The following is a 10,527-nucleotide window of genomic DNA, read 5'->3' as shown; positions in this document are numbered from 1 at the left end:
AGCCACGCTCCCTCCGCTCTTCTTACTGGCCTCCCTCCCATGACCCTTCCTGTGCAAAGCTACACAATGAAATATGTTCTTTCCATAAAGAGTCCAACTTAAAACAAAACAGTAAAAACCCTGGTCAAACCACCTTGCTTCTCCCATGCAACTGAATGGGGAGAGCAAGTTTTTTCAGGTCTTAATTCACTAACGGGCAGCAAGATGGTAGCTCCCCAGTTCTGAGTGAGCTGAAAATGGAACAGTTAATGGCCCTCTTGACTTTTCGCCACAGCCCTGACTTGAGGAGAATAAGACACTGGACCACCTGGAGACACGGTGCCTTACAGCATAAGCGGCAAAGAAATGTAATTCATGAGCAGAACAAGAGCAACTTACACTGTGTGGCCTAAGTTATTTTAAATGCCTCTTTGCAAACAATAGAGCTCCCTCCATTCCTCTGGAATGTATCATTTGAGGGAGGGAGAACAGGTATAATATTCACTAGGGATGTCAATGTGTAGATGACTAATGATGAACCAATAAGCCTGGGCTTATTGGTTCATCTTGTTGACTATATGCATTCCCCCTCCCCCACTTGCTGCCTCTGTATCAGTGGCAGCAAGGGAATGGGGGGTAGGAGGAGGGAAGGGAGAATGGGAGCCGGTGTCCAGGAGGAGCTAGCTTAAAAGCCCGCTCCCCACAAACACAAGATCTGCCTGCCCCTCCTGCCCCCCCCCATTGCTGCTGCCCTCTGATTGAGAGGCAGCAACGCAGAAGGTGAGGGATTGACTGGAGCCAATCAATACACACAGGGAGCTGGCTTTCAAGCCAGTTGCCTCCCCCCCGACCCCTACAAGCCTGGGCCTGCCATGGCCAGAGGCTGGTCCAGAAGCAGCCCCTGTCTGCGGGAAGGTCCGAGGTCCCCGCGGACAGAGGCAGCTCCGCATCCCACGGAGCAGTCTCTGTCTGCAGTGAGCCTGGGTCCACCATGGACAGAAGGTGTTCTACGGCAGGAGCCACTGTCTGTGGGGGGTCCGAGCTCCCCACAGATAGAGGCTGCTCCTCCTGCCCCTGCTGTTGCCTCTGTCCGCAGGGAACTTGGACTCTGTCCCGTGGACAGGGACTGCTGCCACCCCGTGCTACTGCCTCTGTATCAGAGGCAGCAGTGCAGGGCGGCAGGCAGCCGGTCTGCACAGGGAGCAGGTTTTAAACCGGTTTCCCCTCACAGACTGGCTCCCATCTGGCACCCCATAAAACTTTATGCAGTTACACAACTGTTCAATTACATATTTGAGGTTACCCATCTTTAAATCAATTCCACAAACATTCTCTGCATCATACTTCAACTTTTCCATTCTTTAGAAATTATTTCATAACTATAGGCCAGTAAAGAGCCAGCATTTCCAGAGCAGTGTCTGAGAAGTAACACTCCCTCCGTGGGCTTCGGGGTTTAAGATGCATGTAGGACAGAGAACGCTTGAAATAGGTCTTTAATTTTTTAAGAGACGCATCTAGTGAATGAAAAATTAAACACTACTTCAAGACTATATGCCAAAATAAAAAATAGAGCACGCACGGAGTTGCGAGGGCGTGGGGAGAGAGGCATCTTAGTGGCGTTCCAAGTGAATACATAATTTACAAATTTTAAATCTAAATCACTCACTTCCTATGCTTGGGGCACTCTTAAAATATTAATGATCAAGTCTCTCCTGGAGGTGTATGGAGCGTGTTTTAATCGGAACCCATACCTAGGGAAAAGATTACCACTAGGGGCATACATTTTCTCTCCTTGTTTGCCCAAAAGAGTACGGAGAGTCCTGTTGCGGGACAGGACTTTGTTGTAGAATTCCACCCCTCCTTTGGCGTAATCTTTGGAAATTATGGCCACCTGCCTGTCCGACCTGTAGTCAAGTGCCTGGCTCACGGCATCGTAAGCAAGAAAGTAGCCAATAAGGCCGACGGCTGCCAGGGTGATGTTATAAATGCCTCGAAACACCATGGGGCCAGAATACAAGCCCAGAAGCTGCTTTATAGCCACTCCAGAGAGACATGTGCCAGCCAGGCAAACAGGCAGCACAGCTGCATAAACTACAGGGCTATTGCTTTGCAAATACACAATCTCTCTGGCAATGGCAAACTTCTGAGCCTCTGGTGAAAATATCAGGGCTTCCTTCAAAGTTAGCCCTTCTTTACTCTCCCAATCCACTTCTTTGCCATTTATCATGATGACACGGTTGACAATTCCTTGTTTGTCCTCAGCTGTGCTATTGAAATTGGCAGGGAGGCCCACCAGAGAGCCTGCAGGCAGCCATGGGATCCCAGCGCTCACTGGATGGAAGCCAAAAGCTGCAAAGGGTTGGTAACAATTCGTAGACTTCACGCCAACATCTTGGAGGACGTCACTGAAGAGGCTGCGTAGCTTCTCTGAGAGCTCAGCCGGTTGCCCCCGAGTCCAGCACTGATACCACAGTTTGAACGTCTGCTCAGGACAGACATGATAGGAAAGGTTAGCCCCAAACAGTCCTGCGCAGGAAACTGCCAACAAGCCAGTCCTGTGCTTCTGTACAAACGCAGCTGCCTTCCACAGGAACAGAACAGCCATAGCCAACTTCTAATCTGTTCACAACAACATAGAAACAGGGAATTAAAAGATGCACATATGGATCCCCTCTCCAGATTATTTTCAACAAGCAGAGCACAACATCTGGGAAATCGTTTCACTGTATTTAGACAGAAATACAAAAACAAGAGCAGTGAAACGGCAATAACAATGAAAATGCTGAATACATTTGTTATACAAAGATTTAATCTCAAACTCTCATGCTTCAGAATGCAAACCAACAGGTCCAGAAGCAATTAATTCCCTTCTACCTCCATTAATCCAGTTTATTGTATTAAGGGTAATGCAGAAATATTATGGTAACATCACAACAGCCAACTACTAACTAGCAGATGCTGAAGGTAGTACAGGTAGAATCTCTCTAATCCAGCACATTCTGGTCCATCAACATCCATGGTTCGGTATGATTTTAGTTAGCCAGATGTCCACTTATCATGGGTGTGACCAAGTTTCCTGCAGCTCTCAGTGTTCTGTGCTGGTATTTAGTTATAATTTACCCCTAAATATAAGAGCTCAGTAAGCAGTGGAAGTGTTAATAGTACTGCAAGACAATACTGACCTCCCCTAATAGGGCAAATTCTCTGGATTAGCAGCAGTCAGGACCCAAGGGTGTCAGACTAGAGAGGTTCAACCTGTACCCTATTTTACTCAATATCCCGTATCTGCTCCTTGCCACACCAGTTTTCTGAGACTCAGATAACTTTTGTCCCATCACAATCATAGTTGATATAGTGATAGAAATGTAGCCGTGTTAGTCTGGTGTAGCTGAAACAAAATACAGGACTATGTAGCACTTTAAAGACTAACAAGATGGTTTATTAGGTGATGAGCTTTCGTGGGCCAGACCCACTTCCTCAGATCAAATAGTGGAAGAAAATTGTCACAACTATATATACCAAAGGATACAATTACAAAAAAAATGAACACATATGAAAAGGACAAATCAAATTTCAGAACAGAAGGGGGATGGGGAGGGCGGGAGGTAAATGTCTGTGAGCTAATGATATTAGAGGTGATAATTGGGGAAGCTATCTTTGTGATGGGTAAGATAATTAGAGTCTTTATTCAAACTTAGGTGTAAAGTGTCAAATTTAAGCATGAATGACAGTTCAGAGGATTCTCTTTCAAGTGTAGTCTTAAAAGGCCTTTGAAGCATAGTCTCCTATAGACCACCACCTAACCTCAAGATGATTCTTACCAACAACCACAGGACATACCACACTAATACCAACCCTGGTACCTTCCCTTGCAACAAACCCCGTTGCCAGCTTTGTCCACATACTCACTCTGCTGATACCATTATTGGACCTAACCAAGTGAGTTATAAGATCAAGAACACATATTCCTGTGCATCCAGAAATATAATTTATGCTATCATGTGCCGAAAGTGTCCGTCTGCTATGTACATTGGACAAACGTCTCAGACACTTCGCCAAAGCATCAATGCCCACAAAACAGATATAAGACAGGATCACAAAGAAAAAACAGTTTCTTGCCATTTTAACCAGACTTGATTACCTGCATCCTGCTTCAAAGGCCTTTTAAGACTACACTTGAAAGAGAATCCTCTGAACTGTCATTCATGCTTAAATTCGACGCTTTACGCCTAAGTTTGAATAAAGACTCTAATTATCTTACCCATTACAAAGATAGCTTCCCCAATTATCACCTCTAATATCAGTAGCTCACAGACATTTACCCCCCCCCCTTCTGTTCTGAAATTTGATTTGTCCTTTTAATATGTGTTCATTTTTTTAAATTGTATCCTTTGGTATATATGGTTGTGACAGTTTTCTTCCACTATTTGATCTGAGGAAGTGGGTCTGGCCCACGAAAGCTCATCACCTAATAAACCATCTTGTTAGTCTTTAAAGTGCTACATAGTCCTGTTTTTTGTTATAGTTGATATATTAATGGCAGAAGAGATCATTGTGATCATAGTCTTATCTTCTTGCATAACATGGGCTGTTAAATTTCATCCAGTTACCCAGTATCAAATGCAATAAATTGTGTTGGACTTAAGCATATCTTCCAGAAAGGCATCCAGTCTTGGTCTGAAGACATCAAGCATTGGAGAATCTACCAGTTCCCTTGGTTGTCTGTTCTAGTGATTAAAAACACCACCACTTAAAAAATGCATGCTTCATTTTTGATTTAAGTTTGTTTGGTTTCAGCTTCTGGTTCTTGTTAAGCCTTTCTTCACTAGATTAGAGAGCCCTTTAATACCTGGTATTTTCTCCCCATGAAGGAACTTAAACACTGTGATCAAGTCACTTCTCAGTCTTCTTTTTGACAAACTGAGCAGATCTGAGCGCTTTAAGACTCTCATTGCAACACATTTTCTCTAGCCCTCAAATAATTTTTGTGGTTCTTCTTTGCTCCTTCTCCAACTTTTCAACAACCTTTCAAAAATGTGGACACCAGAACTGTCCACTTTTGTCCACCATGCCATCATGGTGAGATCGATTCCAGGCTAGTGTCATATACAGGGGTAAAATTGCCTCCTTATTCTTACTCAAAGCTCCCCCATTTATACATGAAAAGATGGCAATAGCCCTTTCCCCCCACAGCATCACACTGAAAGCTCACATTGACTCACTTGTCCATTATGACCCTTAACTCCTTTTCAGAGTTGCTGCATTCCAGGATATAATCTCTAATTCTGTAGGCATCACCTGCATTCCTTGGTCCCAAATTTTTAACTTAATTTTATTTGGATGCATAAGAGATATATTCAATTAGGATTACCCATTGGCAATCATTTTTTCATTTAATTTGTGCTCTTAATAATTTTTAGTAATAACTCCTCTTATTAATCAGAATGCTGTGTAGCACTAAGTCAAATGCCTCATTAAATTCTAAATACAATAACATGCACAGTTGTTTTTAATCAACCAAATGTGTAATCTCCTCAAAGAACAAGATCTAGTTTGTTTGACAATGCCTACTTTCCATAAAAGCATAGTGACTGGCACTAATTGTTGTAACATGCGCTATGTTATATACAGTAAAGGCTGTGTTATCTAGCATGCTCGCGGATTAGGGCATTCCGGTTATCTAAAAATTCCAGTTATCTAAGGGTCCCATCAACCTAGGAAAAACCAACGGACAATAATAATAAAACTCAAGTTTTTAATATTGGTAGTTTTGTAGTGTGAGGTTAGGGTTGCCACATGGTTTAACCAAAAATGCAGAACACCTCTCCCTCCCCCCCCCAAAAAAGGACCCCAAGAGTTATTAAGCTAAAATAAAATAACCCCTTTAAGTGGAAGAGTGGACAGGTTGAGCATTGCTTCTCCTTGCTTCAGGTCCTTAGGCTTTTTGCCGGCAGCCATCTTGTTTTCTTGATCGAGCACCCCCAGGTAAGCAGGGAGCCCAGGGGTGGGGAAATTGGGGGAGAGGGGCAGGCCGGGGGCTGGACCCAGTTGCTGAGTGTGTCATAAGGTTGCCAGGTGCCTGGTATTTTTGCCTCTTGGCAGGGAAAAAAACAGAAAATACCAGACATTTTAGGTGTGCGGTATTATCTGAATTTTTTCCACCAGACAGGAGGTGAAAATACCAGACTGTCCGGGTCAATACCGGACACCTGGCAATCCTATGTGACGTAGTTGGTCTCACATTTCTATTTTGAGTTTAAGATGATTAGTACTTCTTAAATAAAAATTTGTTAAGCCAATCATAGTAAACCAGGCCAAGCCTGTGTGCCTGAAGATGTGACAGTATTGTGGCTGGTGGCAATGCTGATTAACAAAATTTTCTGGTTAACAGAGTGTCAAATAACAAAGGTTTCACTGTACTGCTTTCCATCAAAGAAAAGATGGTTAAGAGTTCATCAAGACTTACTGACAAAGCAGAAATATTTTCAAGCAAAGTTCCAGTTTCAAAATTTGAGTGAAATACTGAAAATGATTCTGTTTTCGACAACTGAAAACCAATGCATTTGCTTTTCCAAGCAGAGCTTGAAAAAATTTCAAAAAACCCCACAAAAAACAGTTTATTTGAAAATAAAACATTTTCAAACTCATCCGATGAAGAATTGTTTAAAAATGTATACTTTCTAACAATTAAATCTAACAACCAAGGAAGAATTAGTTTTCTTTGTCTGTAAGAGAGAAGATAGAAAAGCCAGGTCTTCACTTCCGGTAAAATTGAGGCTGCAGCGGTCAATCTTCCAGAGTTCAATTTAGGGGTCTAGTAGAGACCCACTAAATCGAACACTGAGGATACCCTCATCAATGTTGGTACTCCTTGATTCATGAGGAGGGAAGTCAATATGAATGTATGCTCTTGTTGACCTCCTGTTGTGGAGATGGCACCGAAGGTCAAATTAAGGTATGTTGACTCCAACTACACAATTAACGTAGCTGGAGTTACATATCTTGATTCTACCTTCCAGGTCAACATAGACAAGGTCTAAGATAAAAGAAAGGGGAATCATTTGTCCAAACACCTGGAAGGGATTCTAACCACTAGACGTGGCACAAAGTGTCACTATGAGTAGATTTCATTATGAAAACTCTCAGGACTAGGGATGTTAAATTTAGTTTAATCAACTAGTCAATAACTCAATAAGCGGGGAGCCACAGCAGGGTTAGCTCCTGCCTGGGAGCTAACCCCACTCTACCTTTTAAATGGATTAAGAGCCTGTCAGACTAAAGTGCAGCAGGAGGGACTTAGCACGAGCCAGGACAGCTGATTCCTGAAGATCAGGTTAAAGAGCACAGTTTGCTGGATTAGGCCCTAACACACTGAAATAAAACCGCTTGATATCAGCAGAGTCGTACATTTTGGGAACTGCTAAGGATAAACCTAAAAAACCTCTTTGGCATTAGTGATCCTTTGGCATATTCACAAGACTAATGTGTGACTGAAAATGTCACTCATTTAAAAGTGAAGCAGCCAGTGCTTCAGAAGGAAAAACTAATGTGACAAATGCCACCTTCAGCCAGATGGGGAGTTGAACCAGTGACTTTCCAAACTAAAAGTACACCCTGTTTCAGCTTCAGACAAAGAGCCAGGCTCTTAAGAGATGGTCAAAAGGTTCATATGCTTGGAGGTACAGGATAGCCACTATCAGTAGATTACAGCAGCACAAAACAACAGGCCTACAAACAGTTTTCTTAAAACTCCACTCTCCAGTTGTGGGGCTGGCTTAGCTGGAACCAAGATTTCAGAAAAAGTTTTAAAGGGGGGAAAAAAAAAAAAGGAAAAAGCAAAATCATATAAGAAAAAAACAAAAACAAAATAATACCTTGTGCAAAATTTGAAAGTTTGAAGAAGTCTGCATAGATGATGCACATTTCAACACTGTCATTCACAGTTTCTCCTATTCTCCTTGTTCAAGTCATGATCCTCAATTTGAAAAAGTAACTTCCATAGCAGATAAGGGTTCATTAGGTCTAACAAATGAGTTCTTTCTGCACAGAGCTCAGAAGCCATGTGGGATGACCCTTATGTCCAGGCTGAGCTCAACACAGGTTTGGACCAAGTTGCTGTACCACATACACAGTGTGAGAAATAAGCAGAAGAACGAGGGGAATTTGGAAGAAATAACCATGCAGTTTTTTCCATAAAAGCCTACAGTAATAAAAACAAGGAACTGGTTCTCAATAGTTTTTCAAATTGTACCCAATCTTTAGACTAAGGATGTTAAAATGTGGGTAATTGTGTAAATGCGTTAACTGCTGAAAATCTCAATGGTTACACAGTTACATACACCTGCAGCCAGCTCTCTGGGAGCCAGTGTGTGCAGCCCAGACAGCGCTGTATCAGAGGCAGGGAGCATCTGTGTGCAGGAAGCTGGCTCCCAGGGAGGCAGGAGGGTGGCAGCTGGCTCCCTAGGAGCAGGGCAGGAGCCTGCGTGTAACCGTGAACATGAAGTGATAACCAATAAGCCTGGACTTAACCATTTACACGGTTATATACTCACATCCCTACTTTAGAGGAGGTCTGCACCAGCTGAGAACATGGTCCTATATGTACCTATTCCACCCTTAACTTTCTACAACACACAAAGGGTTGTTCTTATGGCACAAACCCTGGATTTCCTTATTCATTTGATTAGTCCGCACTGAAGTCACTCACAGAATTACAACACTAGGCCCTAACAAAAGGTATGATGCTATGTTTCTATCATTGGGCCTCATCCTGTCTGCAGTCCCTAACTCACAGAAGGAGATTTTATTAAAGTCCATGAGGATTAGTGGCAAAGAACTGCAAGATCACAGCCCTTTATTTTGGTTGTATTATCTCCCTGCTGAAATGACTTCTTAATAGAGGGCAGGCAGGGCAAAAGCTATATTAGGAAACTTTTGCCCTTCAATTTCCCCCAGCATTAATAATTTTTATACTGCCAAATTGTACTCCCAAATTAGTGTTGCCCTTGAAGTGCCCAGCGTAAGAGGTTCCTTTACTAAAAATAAATGCACCCGATTCTCCTCTTTCCTCTGCTTTACAGAGTCACATCTGGACAACGGTGGGACCAAAAGCCACCATTACTCCAGTTCAGGGGCTAGGAGCTGGCAGGTAGCCCCAGTGAGAGGAGGCCACTCCAGCAAGGCTGGAGCAGTCCTTCCCCGGGATCTGGCTTAGTCTGTTAACTGGTTAACTGATTAATCAAGCTTCTACATCCCTAGTTTTTACAAGACCTGGTTTAAAAGTTACGAAGTTTTAAGAAAAGTCTTTTCCTTTGCCTGCCTTTCCTTAGCCTGCCTTTCCCCTAAAGGGTTACTGATTTCAATCTTTTTCCTGCCATTTCAAGGAGTAGGAATGATTTATTAAACATTAAAGCAGAAACCCTGATCTAATCCCATCACCCTGGAACCTGAACTTTACCGAAAACACCAAATATCATAACTGGCATTGCTGTGCACATGGTAACACCCAGTGAAAGTCCGCTGGGAACCAGGTGCTTAAACGTCTCTTTTTCTACTCGTGTGAGTAAAACTCCCTCCCATTCCTATGCACCACTGTAACTGATTTCAATAGAGCAACACTAGCATAAGTAATTGACAGAACCACTGGGAATCAGGTTTCAGACTCCTTGAAGGCCCTGAAAATTTTGTTGGTCACGTCACTGAAAGCAGGATCGGGTTCAAACGGAGAGGTAGCTGGATTTTCATCATTGCTTCATGAAAAGAAAACAAAGCCAAGGCATTTCACAAGACTTATAACAGCTGGGGGGTGCAGAGCTCAACTCTTCTCTCCCTTATGGGCAGGTAACTCAGCTGTATGCTCACTGCAGCCAAAGGAAACACAGCAAATCACTGCAAAAAATAAACTCAAGTCCCCCCCCCTTGGCTTTACACATTGTATTCCCAAAGCAGGCATTAACCCCTCCAGAGTCTCACCTGCCTCTCTAGTCTGCAGCAGCTGGGGCAATAGGAACTTGGGAAGCTGAGCTCTTGGGGGAGGGGAGGAAGCGCTGGCCGTAAAGCAGAGAGCTGTAGTGAAAAAGAAACTTAAGGAGGGCTGCAAAGCAGCCAGGGGAAGTGGCCGGTTGTCATAGCGACACAGGCTGAGTGCAGCCAGTGAATGCTGCTTGTGTAACCCACACGCCCGCTGTCCCTTCTAGTGGCACTGAGACCACTTACAGAGAGAATAATGAGTCTCAATAATGAGCTGACTTGTAGCCCATGCGGTAGAAGCTCAAGTCCTAAGCTCCAGGTGTGATTGCACCTTCAGGCAGACAGGACTCTCTTAGCGTTACACCCCCCTGAGGACGTGCCACCTCTTTTAGTGCATGTGTGTTTTAATTACTTACAGCTCAACTTGAAAAATCAGCTACCGTGGCAAGTCTGGCAACCCATGTTAGACTTCTGCAGGCTTTAATATTTTTTCCAGAGAAGCAAGTGGCACAGAATTTGCAACCAGGACTGGAGATCAAAGAAACCCAACTTTAGGTGTGTTCATCTCTGGGATGTTAG

At 43.4% G+C, this 10,527-nt stretch overlaps 1 protein-coding gene across 2 annotated transcripts; it reads right to left on the bottom strand.

Moving 5' to 3' along the window:
• Positions 1-312: 312 nt before the first annotated feature.
• Positions 313-10,077, bottom strand: TMEM177 (transmembrane protein 177). Of its 2 annotated transcripts, none has more exons than XM_006137721.4 (2): positions 9,952-10,077; positions 313-2,598 (listed from the first exon to the last, which is right to left on the bottom strand). In XM_006137721.4, exon 2 carries the CDS (start codon positions 2,582-2,584, stop codon positions 1,649-1,651), a length of 936 nt encoding a protein of 311 aa, XP_006137783.2. In that variant the 5' UTR covers positions 2,585-2,598; positions 9,952-10,077; the 3' UTR covers positions 313-1,648. The 2 variants fall into 2 exon arrangements, with proteins under 2 accessions (XP_006137783.2, XP_006137784.2); XM_006137722.3 differs by having other exon boundaries at positions 9,956-10,064.
• Positions 10,078-10,527: the final 450 nt, after the last annotated feature.

This window comes from Pelodiscus sinensis, chromosome 7 (assembly GCF_049634645.1).
Source record: "Pelodiscus sinensis isolate JC-2024 chromosome 7, ASM4963464v1, whole genome shotgun sequence".
NCBI classification, from domain to species: domain Eukaryota; kingdom Metazoa; phylum Chordata; order Testudines; family Trionychidae; genus Pelodiscus; species Pelodiscus sinensis.
Note: the sequence above shows the minus strand (reverse complement) of the source record. Positions and strands in the feature narration are given on the sequence as shown.

What these genes read in the sequence shown, in the direction of transcription:
- TMEM177 (XM_006137721.4), bottom strand. Translation starts at nt 2,584, where the DNA reads ATGGCTGTTCTGTTCCTGTGGAAGGCAGCTGCGTTTGTACAGAAGCAC.